This window comes from Oncorhynchus mykiss, chromosome 15 (assembly GCF_013265735.2).
Source record: "Oncorhynchus mykiss isolate Arlee chromosome 15, USDA_OmykA_1.1, whole genome shotgun sequence".
In the NCBI taxonomy this organism is placed as follows: Eukaryota; Metazoa; Chordata; class Actinopteri; order Salmoniformes; family Salmonidae; genus Oncorhynchus; species Oncorhynchus mykiss.
In genome coordinates, this window is record NC_048579.1 from 24865795 (window position 1) to 24892329 (window position 26535).

Sequence of the window (26535 nt, forward strand, 5' to 3'; positions counted from 1 at the left end):
AGTGTGCAACCCGTCCAAGCAGTTCAGTATAACCAAAGCCTTCACTGCTGATGACCTAGACCTCGCAGAGTACTCCTACCCAGTGGAGGCTTTGCAGAAGCATTACCAACACCTCCAAGGTCTTCCCCTCAAGACCTTCACCAAGGCCAGTCCCCTGATCCTGATCGGTTCAGATCACCCCCACTCGCTGACACCAATGGAACCGGTGCACATGGGCCCTCAAGGTGGATATGTTGCAGTCAACAGAACACTTGGTTAACCACTCCAAGGGCCTTCCATCTCCCCGTCCAATTCCGGCAAGGAACATCAGTGCCTGTTCACTTTCACCATCTCCTGTTCAGATGGCCTCTTTCTGCCATGAGGAGAAGCTGTGGCAGATTGATACCATGCCTTACCACAACAAGAAGATGGTGACCCGTTCCAAGACCATACGTGTGACTGCAGGAGATGTTGAATGCTCCGAGTTAAGGACTCTCCACGCTTGAAAGTACCAAAGGAGGCAGTCTTGGCTCATCTGAGGAGCCCTAGGTGGTGTTTACCCAAGAAGCCAGAGCAGGCAAAGATCTACTGCCAAGAACTTCAGAAGCTAGAAACTGCAGGCTATGTGATCAAGTTCCCCCAAGAAGAGGTTGACATGGAAGAGGAGTCCTGGTACATCCTGCACCACAATGAAAAGAACAGGCTAGTGTTCAACTGTTTCTCAGCATACAAGGGCCAAGTTCTTAGCAAACTCCTACTACCAGGACCAACCTACCGTCCTTTACCTCCTTGGCATCCTCCAGGAAATTCATACAGCACACAGTGGAGACATATGTGGAGACATCAAGGCCATGTTTCATCAAGTGCGCCTGCTACCCTAAGACCGAGGCCTTCTCCGATTCCCGTGGAGGGATCTGAAAAGTGACCAAGGACCAGACGTCTACGAATGGCAGGTTCTTCCTTTTGGCATGAACTACAGCCCCTGCTGCGCCACATTCGCCTTGCAGCAACATGTGAGATCACAAGGATGATAACGAGGATGTGCTACAGATGGTGGAACATGCCTTCTACATCGACAATTGCCTGCATAGCCTCCCTGCATCCCAGGAAGCACGCCAGCTGGTGAACACGACAAAGACGCTGCCTGCCACGGGAGGATTCGAGATCTGTCAATGGACGAGTAATGTCCCGGCCATTGTTGAGCATCTCCCTAAAGAACCTAGATCTGTGAGCACAGAACTGTGGCTCTTCCAAGACTATGTGGACCCTGAAGAGCCCACATTAGGACTCCGCTGGCACTGACCTACAGATACATTGGGGTACAAGTACCACCCTGTGGTGGAGCCGACACCCACCATGAGGACCATCTACCGTACTCTTGCCAGCCAGTACGAGCCCCTGGGATATATCATCCCCTACACGACGAGAGCAAAGATCCTGGTACAGGGGCTCTGGAAGAAGGATGGCAAGACACCATCTTACAGGCACCCCTATTAGACCAGTGGAAAGAGTGGGAGCGTAAACTTCCGACACTGTCAGAGGTCATCATCCCTAGGTGTTATGTCCCTCCAAATATAGACAGTGCCATAGTGACCACCAACACCCACATCTTTTGCGATGCTCCAGAAAGAGCCATCTCCGCACCGAGGACGACCAAGGACAAGTACGTCTCATTACTCGTGGCAAGATCTCGTGTGGCACCCAAGCGCCAACTCACAATACCCCGCCTGGAGCTCAGTGCTGCCCTGACTGGAACACAACTAGCTCGTCTTCTGCAAACTGAGCTTACTTTGGAGATCCGCAAGACTACCCTGTGGTCAGATTCAATGACCGACTTACACTGGCTGCAATCAAAGTTGTGACGTTGCAAAGTGTTTGTCAGTACCAGAGTCGCTGAGATACAATATCTCACGTTAGGGAGTGGAGATATGTCGACACTGCTAACTACCCAGCAGATGACATCACGAGGGGGAAAAACTCTGGCTGAGCTAACCTGAGTGAACCACTGGACTCAAGGTCTACCCGTCCTACAACAGTCGCCTGACACCTGGCCTGTGACGCCCAGAACAGCTAGAGAAGAGGACATCGCTGAATGCTCACAAATCTACTTTCTGTGGTCAGGTAACCTTACTCCTTATCCTGTAAAGGTAGACTGGAGCAACTCACAGTTGGAAGGAGCTCTGTGAGTCCGTGTACCAAACTATGATTCCAACTGTTGGGGATCCCAAGCCCTCAAGGCAAGACATGGAGACTTCCCTGCTTAAAGATGCCCAGAGGGATAGTTTCACAGAGGAGATCAAGGCCCTTGAAGCTGACAAGCCAATACTGAGGAACAGCAGACTCTGTTCAGTGTCTCATTTTAATTAGAGTTATTGAACTCACAATAAGCCAGATTCGAATAATTTATATTTTGGTGCTGAAACTTGAAGCAGCAGCTGCAGCACAATCAATTGGAAATGGACAGCTCATGGTGCTGAAAGTAGGCATAACTCATTTAAAACGTCTTAATTTTAAAATAGCCCTCTTGTTAGTAAAAGTCTGTGTGTTGATGGCTATTTATTCCTATGTAAGAATTAGGAGGTAGGCCTACCTGTTTGACAGATTCAATTAGGTTATAAGGCTGCTATACCCATAGATTTGTTGGTCAATTCCTCCACCCACCTTGTACTCTTTAAATAGCCTACCTCCGTGTCAGTGAAGGGCTGTTAAAATGAAGATTCGAATTTGAGGGGGTATGAGAGAGTATGCCATAGGTCTACGTTCTATGAAAGAAAATGGCAAAAAGCACCTGCCTAACCCTTGTTAGGATCCGATTACATAAAGTGATCTATAACAGAGCTTTGGTCTGCGATGCTTTATGCTAGAAACAAGCTGTAAAATATCAAATCAAATGTACTTATAAAGCACTTTTTACATCAGCAGATGTCACAAAGTGCTTATACAGAAACCGCTTTTAGGGAAACTCTTGTGACCTTTCGTTAGATTAAGCCATGGAAGAAGAGTAGCCAAATCCAAACTGGTTTACCTTGACACTTTGTTTGGTGCATTCACGGTTGAGCTCGATTAACGCTGATTGGCTAATTATTCTATACTGTTTTTGTCAAGGGAGGTCAGATGCTCACTGGCTTCCCTTGCCTTCAATGCTACGGACGGCAACAATGTCATACTTGTTTGGACCAGACAGCATCAGATAGATGGCCTACACGTAGAGAGACATAGGGGTACTGTGTCGCTCGCTCTGATACTTTCTCCTGTAAGATACATTCAGTCTCTTGCGAATTAAAGGAAAATGTTTCAACACAAAGAGAGGAAATATGTATTATTTTGTATTTGTAAAAAGAAATTGGGAAGCATGGCTACCCTTTGCATCCTTGAATACATGCCACTGGTGGAAAGGTAGGCCTAACTCTTGAAAGTACCATGCTCAGATTCCTAATGTCTCAGATTTAATTATTGCAAACAGGGACACTTTTGTTGCAAACAAGACACACTGATTTGGCATTGGAAAAATATGATAAGATGAACACAGGCCTATCTACTTGTCCATTCTTAGCCTGTAATTTGAGTAATTTGTGTGGTATGAAAAAATATTTAGCTAGTATGTAAAATCACATAGAATTGCATGAAATATATACAAAAGGCAATTTTTTTTTTCTCTTCTCGGACCTGCAAATACGATGATAGTCATGCAATGATTTTACTATAAAGATCCTACTCTTGTCCATGGTGGTCTGCGAACCATCAGCCTTCTGGCCCAGCCCTGCGCAACATCAAATTTCCTTCGTTGCCATGTAATGCATACAGCTTGAACAGTTTCTGAAACTGCATATACAGCTCTGGTCTGTCCAAGAAGTGAGGGTAAAAGGTAGACATGTTCTCCACATGTTTTAATTATTACTTTGGGTATAGGGGAGGGTCACTTGTTTTTTTTTCTCTCTTAAGCGTTCAGGGAGGGTTTAGGTAAAATATATTTTGCTGACGGGAGGGTCAGCCATTTTAATTTATCCATGTAACCCATATTATAAATAACGTTCACTCCATAAGGGTAAAAGTTTGGAATAGGGTTAAACTGGTTCCGAATGGTTAAGGTAAGGGTTAATTTCTTGGTTGTGTGATGACGTGTCATGACTTCGAACCCGGTTCAAAGATGCCCGGCCATTCTGAGGGTGAACCAAAAGCTTGATGATGTAAAATTATCAATCTTTAACTACGAGAGACAGAAAGACAAATGCATTTCAAAAGACATGTTACTGGTCTAATATTTTGTTTATTTTATGTAGTATCGTATTTCACGAATAAGGTGAGTTTTCGCTGGCTTTCCCACAGATACAGGCTAGTCAGGCAAACAGACCTACCAACATCAATGCTCTCAACAACGGTTGCTTGATTTATCAGTGATAAATTATTGATTTTAGCTGGTTGGCATGCAAGTATGTCGCTGTATCAAAGATAAAGAAAGCAACTATGTGTGGCTGTATTCTAACATTGTAACAAGACCTCAGCCTCTTCCGGGTTTTAAACCGCCGTTCAGCGCTGTACAGTTGAGGTAGTAATTCTTAATTCCATATAGATACATTTTGTCATTTGTTTTACAGTATGTCCTGTCTGTCTTGAAATTTACATATCCAACCCTATTTCAGGGGTAAGTAACATTTGTCTACACTAGTTAGTGTTAAATAACATCTGTGCAATATTCCGATTAAAAAACTTTTGCGTAATTAGAGCATTAGCCTACGGATGATTCTCGCAAATTAATAATGCTCCAAACATTTTCCTATATTCTGTACAGATGGCAGACTTTTATTGGGGGCCTGCTGCTTCTGCTCTCTGGGAAGCTTGGATTGGTGGATATAAGTGGCTTTCCCAGGTAACCTCTGCATTTGTCCTGTGTATTCCCAGCATTAGGGAATGCAAGGGGGTTATCTAAGGTGGCACTGTCTGACTGTGACCACCCTCTAGTGGTTGATGACAGGAATTAAAGCAAAACAATATCCCAAGACTGAAATTTAAATTGATCTCAGATTGATTGGTTGCAGGGCCAAGTTAACCCCCCTTCATGTAAAAAAAATAAAAAATAAATCCATGATGAAAATCCATGGCAGTGACAGAGACCTTTAATCCCTGGATGATGACCTTGTGTATTATTCCCCATTATCCTACAGGTCAGCAGCACTTTCCTGGCTTCCGGGATCCCTCCTGTTTGTAGGGAATATTTATGCGGGGTCCAGAGCTCTTTCACGCTTGGTGAGTCATTCACTCCTAATCATGCAAGCCTTTTCTGTTACAAACAACACTTTTAAGGTGGAACTGGGCAAACACTAGGATTTCACTCATCAAATGACCCCAAATGATGGGAGCATCTCTCACCATGGGATAAGGTCTCCACGTTGCTCTTGATTTTGTATACCTACTATCATGACAGACACTGATCTAAGATGTCCGCTTGTCATATTCCAGCCTATCCCTTTCTTCTTCACTCTTCACAATGCTTCTGAAGTGGTGAATTGCCTGATCCTGAAATTAACCCAGATGGAGGTAAGTGTAAGCTTTTACCCACACTGAACTTTGGGCAAGGTCGATTATACACACGCAATCACAAATATATATATTTTTTTTAACAGCGAATTCCATGGATGAAGCTATTAAGGTTTGTTCCAAGTCTTATCGTTAATATAATAAAAGTTTGGATATTCAGTAGTTTCTTACAGGAAAAAGTAGCTAGTAAGTTTTCAAAACTGGATTTGTATTGGTTTTATTGACTTTAAAGGGGAAGTATACCTAAAATAAAAAATTCCCTAAACGATTCAATACATTGAAACTAGTTAGGTGGAGTTTGCCTCTTTCCCTGCAGCCTAGAACTGGAAATCTGCATAAACGGATCACATGGCTGGTTACGTGTCTTTGTGCACTGCAAAATCTGCGCCGTTGTCAGTCAGAGTGATTGAAAAATCTGCATATTATGTTTTTATTGAAAGTTTATGAACGAATTAGCCATTTTTACCAAAAGTACTATCGGTTCTGAGACAGGAAATGGGTACTTTTCCACCTAAAACAATTATTTTATTATTTTATGTGGCCGACTGCAACAGCGGAGATGGGTAACAACTGCGCTCTCGTGGGGGAATCCCTTAACGTAAAAACTCCTCTGTAGCTCTGTTGGTACAGCATGGCACTTGCAACGCCATGATAGTGGGTTAAATTCTCAGGCCACCCGTGTGCACGCATGACGAAGTCGCTTTGGATAAAAGTGTCTGCTAAATGGCATAGATTAAGGCCCTTATTCACAACGACATACAATGTTTCAGATTAGTTATACTAAGTAAATAACCTACAGACAGGTCTGACGATGAAGTACTCACGAGTGATTTAGAAACTACTTGGAGGGGTGCCGATATTTTTTATCTGTAATACATTTATGGCCACGTGGCTAAAAGTAATTATATTGGTAGGATACTCATGGCCACTATTGATAGGGGAAGGTGGGGGTTGCGAATACACAATAGACCAGACTACATGCAACCAAATAGGCCTACCCCAGGTGGTTCCTGGGCACATGTATTTCACACAAACCTATACAGTTGTTAAAAGCATGAAATGTCAGGAGTGCAACTTTCACTGGGGATGGGTGGGACATGCCCCACATTGTGAAATTGTATTTTTGTCACTCCCAGTTTTGTCATTGGAATGTGATACAAAACAAGGCAACGGTGTGCTTTAGGACCATGCTGACACCTCCGAGCGGTAGGGTAGGCTGTTTGGAGTGTTTATCTGACTGGATAAAAAAATACATAATAATTATGTCCCCCTCACTTCTAAAACCAAAGTTGCGCCTCTGTGAAATGATGTGATGCAAATGAACCATTACTGGCCAACACAGACATCAGAGATTATGGAGAAAAAAAAAGTGAGACCCGATCCTAAGTAATTCAAATGTAACAGCTTTAATTTTTATTCTGTCTATTCTGCAATGTAAGATGACACAATTACAGTCTATCTCCTCAACATATGCTAACTGGTGAAGCGCCTAGGCTACAACACAATAAGATCAACTCAACTGCAATTAGACTACATACCTCCGAACGCTCGCTTTCTCTTCTGAAAACTTACATCTGTGACTAAAAGCTCCAAATAAGGGCATAAACGTCAGAGTTGGCCACACAAGTGCGCAGTTGTTACCCATTTTAATTTCCACTGTTGCTGTCAGCCACATAAAATAATCTCAATAGTTTTAGGTGGAGAAGTTCACATTTCCTGACTCAAAACCGATAGTACTTTTGATTTAAAAAATTGCTCATTCGGCCATACACTTTCAATAAAACAATTTGTCCACAATTTCCAGATTTCTCAATCACTGACTGACAACAGAGCAGAGCTAGCAATGCACAAAAGCTCGTCACCAGTCTGACCCGTTTTTGCAGCTTTCCAGTTCTAGACTGCAGGGAAAGAAGGCAAACTCCACTTAACTAGTTTCAATGTAAGGAATCACTTGGGACATTTTGGATATTAGGTTAACCTCCCCTTGAAATACTATATTATACCTCATACAACTGCTGTTGGAAGCTAGCCTGATTGTCCTTGAAGACTATGGAATTGTAAGCTATTGGCTTTCTTTCTAGTGTGAGTCTGCTGTTGATGTCGGCCATCAACCTCCCCCTCTATGACCCTCAGTTTGACCCTGGTGGTTACATGTGGGCCCTGGCACATCTCTTCTGTGTTGGCAAGTCTAGCTGGAATAAAACCAGCTGTGGGATTGTCATATGTTTAAAGCGTATAGCATATAAATATAAATCGCTGAATACACTTAGCAACACAATATTAATACAGAAATACATCAATTTCAGGTGCCTATAGAGTGTTCCAGACACACTTCAAGTCCAGTCATTTGAGGTAAGCTATAATTTGTGCATCCCTTGTGTAAGAAAAAGGATTGAAAAACTGGTTTCCTGTTATGAATACTATGAAACATGTTTGTTTTCATGATCTATATTACAGTGACCTTGAACAACAATACATCAACTACTTGTTCAGGTAAGAGGGAAATACTTTGTTCCAAAAAACTGCTAATGGCCAAATCACTGCTTTACTGTCCAAAGCATTTTTAAATTGACTGTAAAAAGTTAATGTTACAATCTATAGCTTCAGTTGACTATCAGGGGCAATCAAGTTATTGTCACTAATTGCTGTCACAGAGTAAGTTTGAGGGGGGCTTTGCAGATTTTTCCTGTCCTTTCATATGTCACCTGAGATGTCTGTCTTGTTGTGTATGTGCAGTGCACTCTTCAATCCCTTTTTTCATTAATGTAAGCTCTAATTGTCATTAATCCTGAAACTAGTGTGTTGCTGTTGGCCTTTGCTGCACACCCTACTGGTAAGACCTTTGGACTGTTTCTTCCCCACCAATCGATCAAATAGTTCTGTAGCTACAGTGCATTTGGAAAATATTCAGACCCCTTGACTTTTTCCACATTTTGTTACAGCACAGCCTTATTCTAAAATGGATTACATTGAAAATGTTCCTAAATCTACACACTACCCCATAATGACAAAGTAAAACGTGTTTTTTAGAAAATAAAATTATCACATTTACATAAGTATTCATACCCTTTACTCAGTACTTTGTTTTGGCAGCGACTACAACCTCATACCCAGGAAGACTTGACGCTACAGGCTTGGCACACCTGTATTTGAGGAGTTTGTCTCATTCTTCTCTGCAGATCCTCTCAAGCTGCCAGGTTGAATGGGGAGCGTTGCTGCACAGCTATTTTCAGGTCTCTCTAGAGATGTTCGAATAGGTTCATGTCCGGGCTCAGGCTGGGCCAATCAAGGACATGTCCCAAAGCCAATCCTCCATTGTCTTGGATGTCTGCTTAGGGTCATTGTCGTGTTGAAAGGTGAACCTTTGCCCCAGTCTGAGGTCCTGAGCAGGTTTTCATCAAGGATCTCTGTACTTTGCGCCGTTCATCTTTCCCTCGATCCTGAAGTCTCCCAGTCCCTGCCTCTGAAAAACATCCCCACAGCATGATTCTGCCACTACCATGCTTCACCGTAGGGATGCTCTTGGAAGAGCCTTAGTGGTTCTAAACTTCTTCCAATTAACAATAATGGAGGTTACCGTTCTTGGGGACCTTCAATGCTGCAGAAATGTTTTGGTACCCTTCCCCAGATCTGTGCTTCGACACAATCCTGTCTCGGAGGCCTACGGACAATTCCTTCGACCTCGTGGCTTGGTTTTTGCTCTGACATGGACTGTCAACTGTGGGACCTTATATAGACAGGTGTGCGCCTTTCCAAATCATGTCCATGTTTATTTACCACAGGTGGACTCCAATAAAGTTGTTGAAACATCAAGGACGATCAATGGAAACAGGATGCACCTGAGCTTAATTTCGATTCTCATAGCAAAGGGTCTGAATATTTATGTTAACAAGATGTTTTTGTTTTTATGTGCAAAAATGTCAACCTGTTTTTTCTTTGTCATTATGGGGTAGTGTGTGTAGATTAATGAGTCAAAAATAAATGTAATCCATTTTAGAATAAGGCTGTTACGTAACAAAATGTGGAAAAAGGGAAGGGGTCTAAATAATTTCAGAATTGACTGTATATGAACAGCTGTTTGCTATTTCAATGCCTTCCTTCTTCTTGGTCTTTTGCAATTATGTAACTGTGTATTGGGACCGTTATCCCAATGTTACACTGATTTAAATCTTGGTCAAGTGCTGATTTTACATCTCTCTCAACCCCCCCCCCCCCCCCCTTCCTGTTTGGAGGAGAGAACGTAATCTGTTTTGATGGCTGGGTTTATCTTTGTTTGTTTATTCCATCTAGGTGACCTATTTGGTGCCTTGGAATTCCCTTTCCTCCTGTCCCCAAGATTTCACGGTGGCTGTTGTGCCAGGTAAAAAATTGAACTCAGATGTCTAGTTGAGCATGTTAAAAGCAATCTCATAAAATCAACTTGCTAATAGGGTTTCCAAATCTTTAAAAAATATACACTTTTGGCATTGTACACTGTAGTAACTTAAACACTCATCTTCCACAGTGCCTTGTTGGGCTTTTTCTTGCTGTTGGCATCAGTCAAACTAAAGAGTGGTTTACCCCTTGAGCACTGCGGGGTCTGGCTCTTTTTGTCCAAGGTAATGAAAGTCAGAACTCAACTTAATGATCAATGGTAAACATATCTTTATTTCCCACAAGATTATTTTCTTTATTTGTTACCTTCTACCACCATCTCCCCTCTACAGAAAAAGGTATTAGTAATTGGCAGAAAACCTGCCGTAATAACCTAAGTAAACGATTGTCATAAAACCGACAGTTAAATAGTAAATTCATTCTGTTTTAGATTTCCTTCAAGGACAGTGGATGTGCCAGTTACATATCCGTGTCTTGCTCTACCCTGTCTAGGTGTTTGCCACATGCCTATCCCCACTTGTTTTTAACATTGAAGTTAACACGCCATCTTTCTGCTGGTGAGTTCTCTCTACCTGTGTAAATAATGTCTATCCAGTCACCAATTTTACATTCAAGACAAATAGCAGCTGATGATATTCCTTGGAGACTCAGTGATTTTATAGTCTGCTACTTTAAAGCCTATATCAAGTTTGGTGATCATTGTGTTTGTTGAAGTTAATATTTTTTTAGGTATACTATTTACTTCAGTGATTTTGTGTTGGCTTGCTCCTTAGTGTTTTCTTCAGCCATGTTGGAGAAGCCCTGCTGGTGTACTCTGAAAGTACTTCCCAAGTGCGATGAGAGCTTTGCGAAAGAAACTACTTCTACCTCACTAAATGTTTCAACGAGTTTACTTGCACTCAATTTCCCAGTGATATTTTTTTGCTTTTGGAACAAGTATCACAAGAATGTATGCTTCAATTGAGATTATTTTACATTTACTTTGCCTTTTCTACAACTTGCTGTAAAGCAGAAATAAAGATTCTATATATTTCCATTAAAATATTTGCTTATTTGAACTTAAATACAATTTCCTAGGATGTGATATACTTGAAGGTGAGTAACATAAAAAAAATGGCATTAAGGGGGTTTTTATCTACAAATACACCAAAATAAAACAGACTGAAAAAAGGGTTCCTTGGCTGTCCCCATAGGCAGTGGTGTAAAGTACTTCTCCCCTATGGGGACAGCCGAAGAGTAGTGGTCAACGGTGCATATTAGTTTCACAAAGAATAATTAACTGAGCAGAGGTACTTGCTGCATATTCTGTATTCATTTTTTGAGGAAATTGGGAGACCTGATGGTCCATTCAATTGTTTTGAACAATTATAAGAATCTGAAATATGTCTGGGTGTATATACCACTAAAGGCACACGTATACCTTTGAGGCACTAGGATTATGATACTGGCAGATTGTTGCAGTGAAAATTAAATACAGTTTTACATTATGTTTGATTGGGTATTTTCCCCTACTGGTTTAAGTCTTCTGCTCTTTGCCTTTGGGGGAGAGCATTGTAAGGTCTTCTCCTCCTTAAGCGCTGCTCTGGATCATTATCTTCTTTTACATAACCTGGTACGAGAAACAAGAAGCACAATGTTGTTAAACTCATTAAGTGGAGGTTGACATTGAATGCAAGGGGGAAAACACCCATTTGAGGGCTGAGACAACAGCAATGCACTCCTCAGAAGAAATAAGTAAATTCAGTGCTGACATCAGTCACAATTAATACCAGGGCTTTGTAAACCTTTGTGGCCCACAACCCCATTTTGATATCAGAAAATTCTCACAACCCAACCGTGTGACAAATGATATAATCATCAACCAGTGTTTAACTGGGGCTATCTATTACAATTCAATCTGACAGTATTTCAATCTGAAGGAAGAATGGTTTGACGTGACAAATACACCAGGGAGATTTTGGAAAGTTCAGGAAAACATCATAGAAGATCATCAGGCAATTGTGTATGATTTGTGTAGAAAAGACTACAGTATTAAATACTATGGATTTGATGACCATTGCGTTCTGTTGAATGGATCCAATTGAATAGGGTAGCATACCTCTGTCCACACAGGTTTGTGTTGAAGGGAAGCCGACTTCCCAAAAGTGGTCTGGGGTTGATGGAGGAAGATAACGGAAGCGGTGCCGAGAACAGTCTGACAACTTCTTCACCCTCTCTGCCTCTGAAAGGTCGGCGTAGTACTGAGGGAGATGGAATAGATATGTTACAAATCATGGGTTGTGTTCGATCTGGCAAAAAGTTCTGAAACGGAAAACACCACATTTATTCAGTTTGGTGCCGTGAGGTCCAGTTGGCAGATCATCGTTCTTGCAACGCCAGGGTTGTGGGTTTGATTCCCACGGAGGACCAGTACGAAAATGTATGCACTCACTACTTACTGTAAGTCGCTCTGGATAAGAACGTCTGCTAAATTACTAAAATGTAAACGTAATGAACATGACCACGGACAGGCACTTTCAGCTCCACACATCAAAACACGGTCGAGTCAACTCACGATTTCACACTCTTTACACGTGTGCCCCTTGAGTTTCCTCCTCTCAGCTTTCTTGCGGACCACCTCCACGTGTGCAAACGATAGGTTTTTACTACAGGACAACGAGGCAAAGAAACCTTTTAGAAACCTAGCATGAAAGTGTTCTACGTTAGTCTGACGATTATGATCTCACCTTTCTTTGTGCTCTCCATTGGGTGTTCCACTTTGAGGCATGTGTGCTTTTAATGAGAGGACAATAAAATTACAGTTCAAAATATTGATATAAATATTTCACAATGAACGCGCAAATTCATCTCAAGTGTTGTACTACTTGACCAGGTCATTTTGGTCATTCTCAACCAATTTGCCTGGTCAAATAAAATAAACAAGTTTACAAGATTATAGAGAAAATACAGTGTAAAGTCCTTACCATCCTTATGCTCTTCCTCCTCCTTATCATCAAACTCTTCCTCCCCATGATGGGGTTCCTCTTTGTCCAAATATGAGCCGTTATGCTGAGGACACGACTCGTACTCCCCGTAACCTGTTCGGTCGAATATCTCAGCCAAGCTGTCGTTGGCCCTCTGACCAATCCCTAAAAGAAGGGTTTTGAGTTTGGTTACATGGTTGGTTGGTTGGTTTATATGGGTCCTGCTCGAATGTAACCGTCCTTCCTCCCATCACTGAAGTGATCACTGATCTAATGCAACTTGAAAGATAAAAGTAAGGATTTCATTGCTCTCTCCTCTTTGCCATATTTGATTAAATTAAAATCAGATGATTGGGAATGTATCAAAGATTTTGTGCGAAAATGCAGTAAGCTGTACCGGTAACAGAGCTGGTTCTTGGAGCTCCTCGGTGGAGCAGGCTGGGGCTGACGAAGGTGCAGTCCATATCGACAGACTCAGCTTCACAGGGGGGCTACACACACACACACACACACACACACGTGAAGAACTGCAAGTATACACAGAGGGTATAGGAAAGTAGCCGATGAATTTGGTGAATGTCATACCTCTGCTGAAGTTGGGGTGTCTACATCATACTGGGAGAGGGCTGCCTCTAGGTCAAGGCTCCACATCTGCTCTGCTGGCATCAGCTTGGCTAAACAAAAGGTAGGAAATGAAACATGACATTTCTATTCAAATTGCTTCCTTAGACTATACTTAAGGGCCAGTCAATCGAGAAAAAAATATTTTCAGTATCAATGAATGACTATTATGCAGAGTTGCAACACGTTACCTTCTCCCAGTGGAGTTTCAGGGGCATTGGAGGGCAGTGTTGTTGATGCAGTACCATTGTTGTCCTGTGGAGGGCTCCTCTTCACACGAGCACAGGGGTTGGCCTGCAGGACAGAGGTCTGCTTCAGTTTTTCAGTATCCTCCCGACTCCGCTTTCTGATTGGCTCGTGGTGGACATTGTGGGTCTAAATGGACAAATAGGAAAGCTGGGGCTACTCGGGTACAGTAGTATGTTGATGCATAAGACGGGTGAACGTGTCCAAGAAAAAGAGCTCTTGATCTACCCATCTATAATATCTCAGACAGACAACGTAACATAAATGGTATTGTCTGTCAAAAGACTGTGGGATGTGACGACTAACGAGGAACATAACCAAGTTGACCTGCCATTTTAGCATCTGTTTTTTTTTATCCTGCCACATATGCCTTCATGAGGATCACAATGGAAATGAGCTGTGTACTTTTCTGTGTAATGTGTACCTAGTTTTAAATGATCAAACAAACCCCCCAAAAATTCTGGTGCTTTGGTTTTGTCACTGGTTATTTGGATTAATCAGGATTTTTGTTCTGGGTTTCCAAGATGAACCCATCTATATGTAACAAGGCTCAAATGTGACTAATGTACCTGTATAACATCTTGTATAATTTGTTAAGAAAATTACATGAAAAATCATGGCTCTACCTGCTGACTAAGCAACATATTTTTGGATCGCTCATCACTTGGAGAGGTAGAGGGATGTTTAAATAGGATGTGCCGCTTTTGGCCTTTGTCTTGGTTCTCTGATGCAGGGACGCTGCTACCTCTCTGGGCATTGAGGGCCTTCTGTGGGGAGTCGGAAAGGTCCAGAGGCTTGTCAACCTCTTCCTCCTTCTCGCTACTTTTCCTCCTCTTTCCTCTCTCCAGCTCTCGGTGAGAGGCGCCACATGGGGTGGAAGTGGCTCTAAGAGGTGCGATGCGGGCTATCCCCTCCAGGTGGCGCCGTTGGGCGTTGGCGGGGATGAGCTTCAGGCGGGGGAGGAGGGACAGGGGGCCGTCCTCAGTGGTGGTGGTGCCGGGGCAGCCCAGGAGAGGACCCTTTCTCTGAGGGATAGGCAGTGGATCATCAGGGAGATCCAGGCGACACGTCTCTGCCACTACAGCACCTTCATGGCCCTGGCTGCTGCCCTCTGAATCAACAAGAAGAATACTACATTATTTTTTTTACAGTGCTTTTCAAGACACTCAGACATTTAGAGGCAATAACATAATTACAAACGCATGTTATCAGTCAGCAGTTAGTAAATGAAGGCCTTACGTTGGGTCTGGGTGGCGTCCATGTAACACGTTTCAGGCACCAGTATGCCGTTTCCTTGGCTCTGCGCGGTTTGGGAGGGCAATCCTTTCCTTGGTTCTAACATTATGAAAACAAAAAAAATGAACTTCAATGAAGTCTATGAAACTGATATCGTAAGAAACTAATATCGAGTGTTTGTGTGCGAGTGTGACTGAGCGTGCACGCACCTGCATGCGTGTTTGATACTGAGGGTGACCCTTGAATGCTGTACCTGTGTATGCATTTCTTTGTATGAATCAGACTGACCATTGAGCGCCGAGCTCTGAGACTGAGACAGGGACTTCTCGGCGTAGCGGACATGGTGGGTCTCCTTCCTCCTCCTCATCTTGCTGACCACAGGCAGCGAGATCTTCTGCAGCGGAGAGTCTGGAATCACCGCCTCCTCTGGCTCAGGAGACACGGAGCTGGAAACCAAACAGACGCACCACAGAAATACAACGGCGTAGCATACCGTATTAATAATAAAAAGTATTAAATATACACAGAAATAATAATATACCGTATTAAGCTCAAAGTGAGAACTCTAATTCAACCATGCTTTCTCAATGTGCAATAAGAATATTGTTTTGGAATCAACAATCCTGGTTACAAAAGTACTGTAGTGCCGGATGGGGATGGTTTTAACTCACAGAGCTCCATTCAGTCTATCCAACTCAAGACTCAGCTTTCTGTTCTCATCCTGCAGGCTGTTCCTCTCCGTCACTGGAAGTCACATCAAACCACATATACCGTGCCTTCAGAAAGTATTCATACCACTTGACTTATTCCACTCAAAATTGATTAAATATTTTTCTCACCCATATACACACACAATAATACCCCATAATGACGTAGTAAAAACGTGTTTTTAGACATCTTTGTAAATGTATTGAAAAGGAAATACAGAAATCTCTCATTTACATAAGTATTCACACCCGAGTCAAAACTTTGTAGAAGGACCTTTGGCGGCGATTACAGCTTTGAGTCGCCTTGGGTATGTCTGCATCAGCTTTGCACATCTGGATTTGGGCATTTTTTCCCATTTTTCCCTGCATATTTTCTCAAGTTAGATAGGAAGTAGCAGTGAACAGCCTTTCCACAGAAAGTCTTTCCACAGATTTTCAATGGGATTTGGCTGGGCCACTCAGGGACCTTCACATTCTTGCTCTGAAGCCTGTCCAGCATTGCTTTGGCTGTATGCTTGCGGTCAATGTTCTGTTGGAACGCAAATCATCACCCCAGTCTAAGGTCATTTGCACTCTGAAGCAGGTTCTCATCAAGAATTTGCCGGCATTAGGCTCCATTAATTGTTCCCTCTCAGTCTCCCAGTTCCTGCCGATGAAAAGCATCCCGATAGCATGCTGCTGCCACTACCATGCTTCACGGTAGGGATGGTGTTAGATGGGTGATGAACTGTGCCTGGTTATCTCCAGGCAAAAAGGTTCAATGTGCATTCAGGCCAAAGAGTTCTATTTTTTGTCTCATCAGATCACACAAACTTTTGACTTATGCGCCATCTTTCGCATGTCTTTTTGCAAACTCCAGGGGTGCCATCACTGAGATAGGAGAACCTGCCAAAAGGACAACAATCTCTACAGCACTTTACCAATTTGGGCGTTATGGGAGAGTGGCACTTGGTGAAGTGCTGAAGAGACTGTTGTCCTTTTGGCTGACTGTTGCCCATCTCAGCTAAGGAACTCAGTAGTTCTGTCAGAGTGGTCATTGGTCACCTCCCTTACCAAGCTCCTTCTTGCCCGGAGTCTGGGTAGTTCCATATTTTTTTACAATTTCCCAATGATGGAGCTCTTGTAAACTTTTAACACTCTAGAAACTGTTTCATACCCTTCCCCAGATATATGCCTCATCACAATTCTATCTTGGAGATCTACGGCCAGTTCCTTGGACTTCATGGTATAGTTTCTGCTCTGAAATACACAACCAGTCAAAAATGTTAGAACACCTACTCATTCAAGGGTTTTTCTTTATTTTTTACAATTTTCTACATTGTAGAATAATAGTGAAGACATCAAAACTATAAAATAACACATATGGAATCATTTAGTAACCAAAAAAAAGTGTTAAACAAATCAAAATATATTTTATATGTGAGTTTCTTCAAATAGCAGCCTTGACAGCTTGCACACTCTGGCATTCTCTCAACCAGCTTCATGAGGTAGTCACATGGAATGCATTTCAATGAATAGGTGTGCCTTAAAAGTGAATTGGTGGAATTTATTTCCTTCTTAATGCGTTTGAGCCAATCAGTTGTGTTGTGACTAGGTAGGGGTGATATACAGAAGACAGCCCTATTTGGTAAAAGACCAAGTCCATATTACGGCAAGAACAGCTCAAATAGGCAAAGAGAAATGACAGTCCATCATTACTTTAAGACATGAAGGCCAGTCAATATGGAAAATTTCAAAAACTTTGAACTTTTCTTCAAGTGCAGTAGCAAAAACCATCAAGTGCTATGATGAAACTGCCACTCATGAGGACCGCCACAGGAATGGAAGACCCTGAGTTACCTCTGCTGCAGATGATAAAGTTCATTAGAGTTAACTGCACCTCAGATTGCAGCCCAAATAAATGCTTCAAAGTTTAAGTAACAGACACATCTCATTACCAACTGTTCAGAGGTGAATGAGAATCAGGCCTTGAATTGCTGCAAAGAAACCACTACTAAAGGACACCGATAAGAAGAAGAAACTTGCTTAGGCCAAGAAACACGAGCAATGGACATTAGACTGGTGGAAATTTGTCCTTTGGTCTGGAGTCCAAATTGGAGATTTTTCGTTCCAACCGCCGTGTCTTTGTGAGACGCAGTGTGGGTGAACAGATGATCTCCGCATGTGCATTTTCCACCGTAAAGCATAGAGGAGGTGGTGGTGTTGTGGGGGTGCTTTGCTGGTGACAATGTCTGTGATTTATTTAGAATTCAAGGCACACTTAACCAGCATGGCTATCACAGCATTCTGCAGCGATACACCATCCCATCTGGCTTGTGCTTAGTGGGACTATCATTTGTTTTTCGCCAGGACAATGACCCAACACACCTTCAGGCTGTGTAAGGGCTATTTTGCCAAGAAGGAGAGTGATGGAGTGCTGCATCAGATGACCTGGCCTCCACAATCCCCCGACCTCAACCGGGGGATTGGGTCGGACCGCAGAGTGAAGGAAAAGCAGCCAACACGCTCAGCATATGTGGGAACTCATTCAAGACTGTTGGAAAAGCATTCCATGTCAAGCTGGTTGTGAGAATACCAAGAGTGTGCAAAGCTGTCATCAAGCCAAAGGGTGGCTACTTTGAGGAATTGTTTTATTTTACCTTTATTTAACTAGGCAAGTCAGTTAAGAACAAATTCTTATTTTCAATGACGGCCTAGGAACAGTGGGTTAACTGCCTGTTCAGGGGCAGAACGACAGATTTGTACCTTCTCAGCTCAGGGGTTTGAACTTGCAACCTTCCGGTTACTAGTCCAACGCTCTAACCACTAGGCTACCCTGCCTATATTTTGATTTAACAATTTTTTTGGTTACTACATGATTCCATATGTGTTATTTCATAGTTTTGATGTCATCACTATTATTCTACAATGTAGAAAATAGTAAAAATGTATAAAAACCCTTGAATGATTAGGTGTTCTAAAACTTCTGACCGGTAGTGTACATATAGACAGATGCATTTCGTTCTAAATCATAAATCATGTCCAAACAATTTCATTGGCCACAGGTGGATGATCAAAGGAAATTGGATACACTTGAGCTCAGTTTGGAGTGTCATAGCAAAGGGGTGGGAATACTTATGCAAATTACATTTTTAGCTATTTTTGGTATCTCAGATCGTTCTTGCAATTTTCACATAAACTTAATTTGGGAGGAATTTAAGAAAATCATGATGAAAGTGGCCATTTTTAGAACTATACATGCCTCCTGTAAAACCGTCATTATACTCCTTATAGTGTGCTCTAACATATGGAGTAAGTCAAGATTCTGAAATAAAACTTTTTATATTAAATTATTCAACATGAAAAATATGAATATCGCAAAAGTACCCTTTTAGATTTTAAGACATTGTTTGGAACAATATACCCAACAAGTACATCAAATTTCCAGAGTGGGCTCTCTGCAAATTTTGAAGTTATGATACATTTTATGAGCACAAGCAACACAGTGAATGGTAAAATGGATTCAAAAGGGAACTCTCTCTGCTGGTGATTTGCTGAATGTGCAAACAATCCTGAAGTAGGGCTGTGATTGGTTAATGACCTATAATGTAAATGTATGAAATGGGTTAGATCTTCAAAAGTACAGAGAGCCCAATCTGGACACATGACACGTTTGAAGAGTATAATTTTCCAAACAATGTCTAAAAACATGCAGAATTAAAAAGGGTACTTTTGAAATATTCAAATTAATAATTTTTATATTGAATACATTAACGTGAAAAAGTGTATTTCAGAATGTAGACATAATCCATATTTGAGAACACACTATGGAATATAATGACACCAAGATGTTGTCTGTATCATGTTGTAAGTATAACGACACCAAGATGCACAGATCATAGGGTCTTACAGGAGGCAAGTATAGGCCTAAAATGGCCACTTTCATCGTGACTTTGCTTAAACATTATTTATGATACAAATGTAAAAAGCTTGTCAAACATCCTTCCTCCCAATGGAATCGCCCTACTACAGCAATGATTGGTCTTAGTCCATTTATTTGCAGAGCACTAGTGGTATAGAGGAAGAACTGCATCCCTTTTGTGAGCACGGAGGAATGTTACATTTGGGAGATAACATAGGAAACAAAGAGATCATTCAGGTTTGCCTTTTCCATCAATGTAAAAAGAGACTCTACTTGTGTGCCCCCCCCGCTACCCCCAGACTTAGCTAAAAAGAGAAAGGCTATATTGTGTGACGTGTAGATCTATGAGGGAACCTGTTAGAGAAAAAAGGAGTGCAGTGGACAAAGAGAGATGGGGGTGGTAGGGAGAGAGTTCCCTTGTGAATGACTCATGACTGCCCCAATCCTTTGTCATAATCATATCCTACTTTAACCAAAAGCTTAGGAGCTGTATGGCCTGTGTAAAAGAGGGACCAGTGTGGAGGTAAATGAATCTCAGATACAGAATGTAGGGTACGTGTAAGTGAAAAGGGAATGATGTACAACTCACTGATCTCTGCGATGAGGCGCATGTTCTGCTGACGGCCTTTCTCAAACTCCACCTGCTTCTTCCTCATGTGCTCCTCTGTGACAGAACAACGATCACACAGCCCTGCTCGCAGCCTGGGCAGAGGGAGAGAGACAGACAGGAAAGAAGACAGAAGAAAAGATTAACCAAAAGACTAACAAAAGGAGAGATCGAGAGAAATATAGGTAGATAGAGAAAAACTCAGAGGGAGACAGACAAATAGGGACAGACAGACATGTTGATGGGGTACCAACCTGTCTTCCAGAACTGTGACAGTGTCCCGCAGGGTTTTGTGCTGCTCCCTCAACTGCTGGTGTCTGCTGTAGAACTCCTCCAGCCTTTGGGCATCTCTACGGGGTGAGAAGGGGTTTAAATCCTTTGAATTAATAAACATTGGAGTGTTTGAGTATACAAGTAATGAATTTGAATGTGCATTCTTGGGGTACAAGAGGAATTATATTTTGGGATTCCCATCACAGAGCCCTGGTAAATGAGTAGGGGTCAGAATGCTGTCCTACTGAAGTACAGTGCCTTGCGAAAGTATTCGGCCCCCTTGAACTTTGCGACCTTTTGCCACATTTCAGGCTTCAAACATAAAGATATAAAACTGTATTTTTTTGTGAAGAATCAACAACAAGTGGGACACAATCATGAAGTGGAACGACATTTATTTGATATTTCAAACTTTTTTAACAAATCAAAAACTGAAAAATTGGGGGTGCAAAATTATTCAGCCCCCTTAAGTTAATACTTTGTAGCGCCACCTTTTGCTGCGATTACAGCTGTAAGTCGCTTGGGATATGTCTATCAGTTTTGCACATCGAGAGACTGACATTTTTTCCCATTCCTCCTTGCAAAACAGCTCGAGCTCAGTGAGGTTGGATGGAGAGCATTTGTGAACTGCAGTTTTCAGTTCTTTCCACAGATTCTCGATTGGATTCAGGTCTGGACTTTGACTTGGCCATTCTAACACCTGGATATGTTTATTTTTGAACCATTCCATTGTAGATTTTGCTTTATGTTTTGGATCATTGTCTTGTTGGAAGACAAATCTCCGTCCCAGTCTCAGGTCTTTTGCAGACTCCATCAGGTTTTCTTCCAGAATGGTCCTGTATTTGGTTCCATCCATCTTCCCATCAATTTTAACCATCTTCCCTGTCCCTGCTGAAGAAAAGCAGGCCCAAACCATGATGCTGCCACCACCATGTTTGACAGTGGGGATGGTGTGTTCAGCTGTGTTGCTTTTACGCCAAACATAACATTTTGCATTGTTGCCAAAAAGTTCAATTTTGGTTTCATCTGACCAGAGCACCTTCTTCCACATGTTTGGTGTGTCTCCCAGGTGGCTTGTGGCAAACTTTAAACAACACTTTTTATGGATATCTTTAAGAAATGGCTTTCTTCTTGCCACTCTTCCATAAAGGCCAGATTTGTGCAATATACGACTGATTGTTGTCCTATGGACAGAGTCTCCCACCTCAGCTGTAGATCTCTGCAGGTCATCCAGAGTGATCATGGGCCTCTTGGCTGCATCTCTGATCAGTCTTCTCCTTGTATGAGCTGAAAGTTTAGAGGGACGGCCAGGTCTTGGTAGATTTGCAGTGGTCTGATACTCCTTCCATTTCAATATTATCGCTTGCACAGTGCTCCTTGGGATGTTTAAAGCTTGGGAAATCTTTTTGTATCCAAATCCGGCTTTAAACTTATTCACAACAGTATCTCGGACCTGCCTGGTGTGTTCCTTGTTCTTCATGATGCTCTCTGCGCTTTTAACGGACCTATGAGACTATCACAGTGCAGGTGCATTTATACGGAGACTTGATTACACAGGTGGATTGTATGTATCATCATTAGTCATTTAGGTCAACATTGGATCATTCAGAGATCCTCACTGAACTTCTGGAGAGAGTTTGCTGCACTGAAAGTAAAGGGGCTGAATAATTTTGCACGCCCAATCTTTCAGTTTTTGATTTGTTAAAAAAGTTTGAAATATCCAATAAATGTTCCACTTCATGATTGTGTCCCACTTGTTGTTGATTCTTCACAAAAAAATACAGTTTTATATCTTTATGTTTGAAGCATGAAATGTGGCAAAAGGTCGCAAAGTTCAAGGGGGCCGAATACTTTCGCAAGGCACTGTAAGAGTGTGAAAGAGGCCTTTGTCAGACTGACTTTCTCAGTGACATTTGAAACCTTACACACTGACGGGGAGTCAACGGAAAACGGTCTCATCTTAAGTGCGGCCGTAAAACAATAATCACACACTTTGAAATGGCAAGTTGAATGTCAGAAAATATGAAGTTTCAGATTCTATTCATTGACGTTCAACTAAAATGACTGTACTTACAAACATCGCTCCTTCTTCAGCTTGTTCACTTTGGTTTGCAAACCTAAACACAGGATAAAAAAAAGAGCTTGAAAAGGGGATTGTTGAATCATTTATTTTGACAAGTACTCTTAACACTGATAGTTGTATTAAACATGTCCCACTGGCCTTAGTTGTTTTGGTGGAGATTCCCTGGCATGTAGACAGTAGGCCTACCTTGCAGTGCACTATCGTGACAGTCTTTGAGTCGACCGCATAGGTCCCTGAAGAGGTCAGTGGATTCCGAGGCCCCACTGGAGCCGGGGCTGCTCCCACTTAGCAGAGGACTGCTCATCATCCAATCACTCACTGGTTGGTAGCTTCACTCAGCCAATACACAACTCCATCTAGCACCAAACCGGAAATCTGCGAGAGGAAGGGAAAGCAAAAAAGACAAAGATAACAGAGGGTAAGATGAGTCAAGAGAGGACCCTATTTTACTCACGAGCGCCCCTAGAGGAAATGGCTGCACTGACAGGCCACTACAATACCTGTAATAAAACATGATACAATACCGGTAAAATATGATACCGGTAATACAACCAGTATTTTGCTTATGTAGACACTGAGAAGTGACTGCAATCCAGGGCATGCTCATATAGTCATATAGTCCTCTCTTTCATTCACATCACCATATCTGATCCTAAAGGGCAGTCAAATATGTAAATCGGGTTTTGAAGGCAATGTAGCCAGAGCACATAATGCACAAACAAATTAGTGCAGGCCAGTGCACACACAAACACATTAGTGCAGGCCAGTGCACGCACACATGCGCACACACACGGTTCAAGCTTGCCTTGACTTCTCTTTCCTCTCTCTTCCCAAGCTGGTACAGTAGGTTTGGCTTAATCACCATTGGAGAATTAAGCAATAAGGCACAGGAGGTATGGTATTTGGCCAATATACCACCGCTAAGGGCTGTTCTTACGCACGACGCAACGCAGAATGCCTGGATGCCCTTAGCCGTGGTATATTTGCCATATACCACAAAACCCAGAGATGACGTATTGCTATTATAAACTGGTTACCAACGTAATTAGAATAGTACAAAAATTAAATAATGTGGTATACCCGTGGTATACGGTCCGACATATCACGGCTTTCATCCAATCAGCATTCAGGGCTCGAACCACCCGGTTTATAATAATCATTAAATCATCCAATAACTAAGGCCAAATAATATATTTCCCCCCATTTTTGAGCATAGACATGATAAACTAGCCTATTTCACTTTGTAGCCTAATCCTAGCTTCTAAATCTGCTAACAGTCATCATTGACATTCACCAGGCAAAATGTCCTCCTATATCAAACTGAATGAAAGAGCCTTGTTCACTCACCCCACTAGAATGAACTGACAGTCAAAGTATAGTCAATGCACACAAAAGCCACTCAACAGATCCAAACTTCATAGAGAGGAGGAAACCAGGGAACAACTGCTATACCAACTGAACTACCACCAGTGATAACCCAATATGCCTTTCATGGGATTGGCCGGGCGTTTTGAGCATTCCCAGGGACCTGGCTGGGATCATACCAGAATTTGTTGGCATGGACAACTGGAAGAGCCGGTTTTCCCGATCAAACACAAACTGGTCTTGCCAGTCGGCTCAAAAAGGAAAAGGGAGGTGAGAGGGGGGGGGAGCTTGGGATGTGTAGCAGCTGGCTCAGGAGAATAGCAACACACTCTCCTTCTACCTGTACACACACACAGTTGGAGACAGACAGGAGCACACATGCACGTACACAACCCATACACACAATCACACGCACAAACACAAAAAAAGGCACATACATTAGCAAACACAAATGGCAGATGCACACACTCCTCCCTGCCTTTGCAGAGACAAGGCAAATGTTGTAGCCTGCAGCTATTAAGATCGTTAACTCCACTCCCATGCAATACCCAGAAGCCGAGGCGTATATACCAGTCTGGTCTTTACTGTCCAAAATAGCTTAATGTGAAGCAGCCTGTGTTATCCTTCCAGCCTGTGCTATCCTTCCTAAATTATTAAACTAGGCCTAATGTCTAGGGTGTACTAGTATAGGCCAATTGTTAGGCCCTAACTGTCAACTCATAACTATCCAGGGCCAATGAATGACGATAAACTCCAATGCAGCGGGGTAATTTCAGATGACATTTCAGCCCCACTCTGAAAGATTGAACCCACAGTAGTAAACAAAAACATATTCAATTTTAGGAAAATGCCCAATTTCATGGACATTTTAGTGTCACAGGTTAATTTGGATAATAAATTTTTATTAACCATTGACAGCAATATATTGATATCACCAGTACCTTTGGTTGTCTGCAGATTAAAACAAAATCACACATTAGGCTAACTCATTAAAAGTATCTCTTAAAATAACTAACATGGAGGAAGAAAGAAAACAAAAGATCTAGTGTTGTGTCAGTGGGGATTTTGTTCTCTGACAAGCAAGGGCACGAAAGGGGTGGTGTTGTATGTGATGTCCCAGACATCCTGCAAGACAAGCCTGTGCCAGCCAGATGCATTCCAGCAGGACTACGTGGGGGCACTGCAATAAACGCTTACAAATATATAAAGCAGTGCTGCATTGGTGCCTCTTCTGAACTAGGTCTACGTCAAATTAAAGATGCTGGTGACATGCAATCAGATTGTGAGCTGCATGACAGGCCTGGGTCAAAAGTCTGATGCACACGAATTCGCTTGAAGTTAGCACTTTTGGGTCTATTCCATTAGCTCCATTGTACCATGCTAAATAAATGTCCAGCTGAAGTATTTGAAAGAAGAGTATTTGACCTAGAACTACCTTGTAATGGCCAGCTTCTCAGTCTTGGGTGCATAGCAGCCTACCACTATTAGCCATCAGCACCACCTACAGTAAATAGACTGACACACACCAAAGACCATTGCTAATAACAGTATTTCTCACTCTGCAAACCACTAGAGATTATTGGTCACAGCACAGATGAATATTGGTTATGCTGCTGCAGGATATACTGTCGCTATACAGTAAAATACTAGGCTATACTAAGTGTAAGTCATACTGCATAAGAACATCTGCTAAATTGCTAAAATGATATAGCTATGCCCCTTGTAACTGTACCAATATAAAACTAGCATTGGCACATGTGCGGCTAGGTAAAAGGGAGGGGGGCTATAATTTTCTGTTGTGGGAGGTTGGGGTGAGGGTAGCCGATTAAACTCAACGATTTTCGATGCAGTTGAGCGGCAACTAGTGTGGAAGGACTGGAGCTCCGACTTAACTTTATGTAATCAAAAAATGACTGATTTAAGCACCCAAAGAATAATCTGCAATTACACACAATATTGTTCTGGTAAAATTTGGAGTACAGTGGCATATACCATCCTTAAGTTTTCCGAACCATATTTCCCTCTCCCTCCAATGTGTCTTAATGTAACCTTGATTGCGTTCTGACCCCAGTGCAGCTAAGTGTAAACAAGCGTAACAATAGGGTCGGGATATTCTGGCAAGGGTGAGAGGTGAAGAGGATTTTCTTTGAATGGAACATTTTTGCTGGCTATAGCTAGCTATGATATTTTCCTAGTTAGAGCTCTTTCGTTAACTCATACATTATTCCCTAACAATACTAGAATTTATTTTAGCCTATATATAGCAAGCAAAGTCAAGTCAAGTTGGTAAAGACAGCCAGTTGCCAACACTAGTTAGCTAACTACCTAGCCTAGCTAAACACAGTCAATTTCATCGTTACATTAGACAGACAGATAAAAATAAAGTATGGTATGACTCTATAGCCAACTGTAATTATATTATGTGTTTAAATGTGTAAAAATGTACTAATTTCCCAACTTACCTAGCTAGCTAATCAATTTGGTACCTAGCTAGCTCGAGTTCACTCACGTCTTTTAGAATTCGTGCCTCGCATTGCATGCTGGGATGACAACCCTTCTTGTGTCACATGGTCGATGTTTTTGAAAGACAGATCTATGTTACACAGCAACAAGTGTCAGCAACAGCGCTTTCTCCTCCACGTCCG

At 42.1% G+C, this 26535-nt stretch overlaps 2 protein-coding genes across 9 annotated transcripts; one reads left to right on the forward strand and one right to left on the reverse strand.

Moving 5' to 3' along the window:
* Positions 1-3811: 3811 nt before the first annotated feature.
* Positions 3812-10930, forward strand: LOC110489866 (transmembrane protein 241). Of its 4 annotated transcripts, none has more exons than XM_036944131.1 (14): positions 3812-4067; positions 4575-4621; positions 4769-4846; positions 5142-5223; positions 5437-5514; positions 5601-5626; positions 7596-7696; positions 7821-7866; positions 7972-8007; positions 8313-8347; positions 9805-9874; positions 10019-10112; positions 10381-10445; positions 10662-10930. In XM_036944131.1, the coding sequence occupies exons 1-14, from the start codon at positions 4059-4061 to the stop codon at positions 10726-10728; spliced, it is 834 nt and encodes a 277-aa protein (XP_036800026.1). In that variant the 5' UTR covers positions 3812-4058; the 3' UTR covers positions 10729-10930. The 4 variants fall into 4 exon arrangements, with proteins under 4 accessions (XP_036800026.1, XP_036800027.1, XP_021418493.2 ...); XM_021562818.2 differs by lacking the exon at positions 3812-4067 and adding an exon at positions 4077-4279; XM_036944132.1 differs by lacking the exon at positions 4575-4621 and having other exon boundaries at positions 3812-4068; positions 4768-4846.
* On the reverse strand, positions 10135-26535 carry rbbp8 (retinoblastoma binding protein 8). 5 transcript variants are annotated; one of them, XM_021562816.2, is made up of 18 exons: positions 26353-26457; positions 25326-25405; positions 22712-22900; positions 22517-22559; positions 20424-20519; positions 20152-20264; positions 15626-15698; positions 15243-15400; positions 14958-15053; positions 14345-14829; positions 13664-13847; positions 13437-13525; positions 13249-13342; positions 12852-13016; positions 12615-12660; positions 12443-12533; positions 11987-12128; positions 10135-11497 (listed from the first exon to the last, which is right to left on the reverse strand). In XM_021562816.2, the coding sequence occupies exons 3-18, from the start codon at positions 22830-22832 to the stop codon at positions 11397-11399; spliced, it is 2097 nt and encodes a 698-aa protein (XP_021418491.2). In that variant the 5' UTR covers positions 22833-22900; positions 25326-25405; positions 26353-26457; the 3' UTR covers positions 10135-11396. The 5 variants fall into 5 exon arrangements, with proteins under 5 accessions (XP_021418491.2, XP_021418492.2, XP_036800024.1 ...); XM_021562817.2 differs by lacking the exon at positions 25326-25405 and having other exon boundaries at positions 26400-26535; XM_036944129.1 differs by lacking the exon at positions 25326-25405 and having other exon boundaries at positions 13664-13766; positions 26353-26466.

What these genes read in the sequence shown, in the direction of transcription:
- LOC110489866 (XM_036944130.1), top strand. Translation starts at nt 4,404, where the DNA reads ATGCAAGTATGTCGCTGTATCAAAGATAAAGAAAGCAACTATGTGTGG. An exon ending in TTCAGCGCTGTACAGTTGAG is followed by an intron (nt 4,526 to 4,768) that starts GTAGTAATTCTT and finishes TATTCTGTACAG; the next exon opens with ATGGCAGACTTTTATTGGGG. An exon ending in GATATAAGTGGCTTTCCCAG is followed by an intron (nt 4,847 to 5,141) that starts GTAACCTCTGCA and finishes ATTATCCTACAG; the next exon opens with GTCAGCAGCACTTTCCTGGC.
- rbbp8 (XM_021562817.2), bottom strand. Translation starts at nt 22,832, where the DNA reads ATGATGAGCAGTCCTCTGCTAAGTGGGAGCAGCCCCGGCTCCAGTGGG. An exon ending in ACACCCCAACTTCAGCAGAG is followed by an intron (nt 13,343 to 13,436) that starts GTATGACATTCA and finishes GTGTGTGTGTAG; the next exon opens with CCCCCCTGTGAAGCTGAGTC. An exon ending in GGAGGAAGAGCATAAGGATG is followed by an intron (nt 12,661 to 12,851) that starts GTAAGGACTTTA and finishes TCTCATTAAAAG; the next exon opens with CACACATGCCTCAAAGTGGA.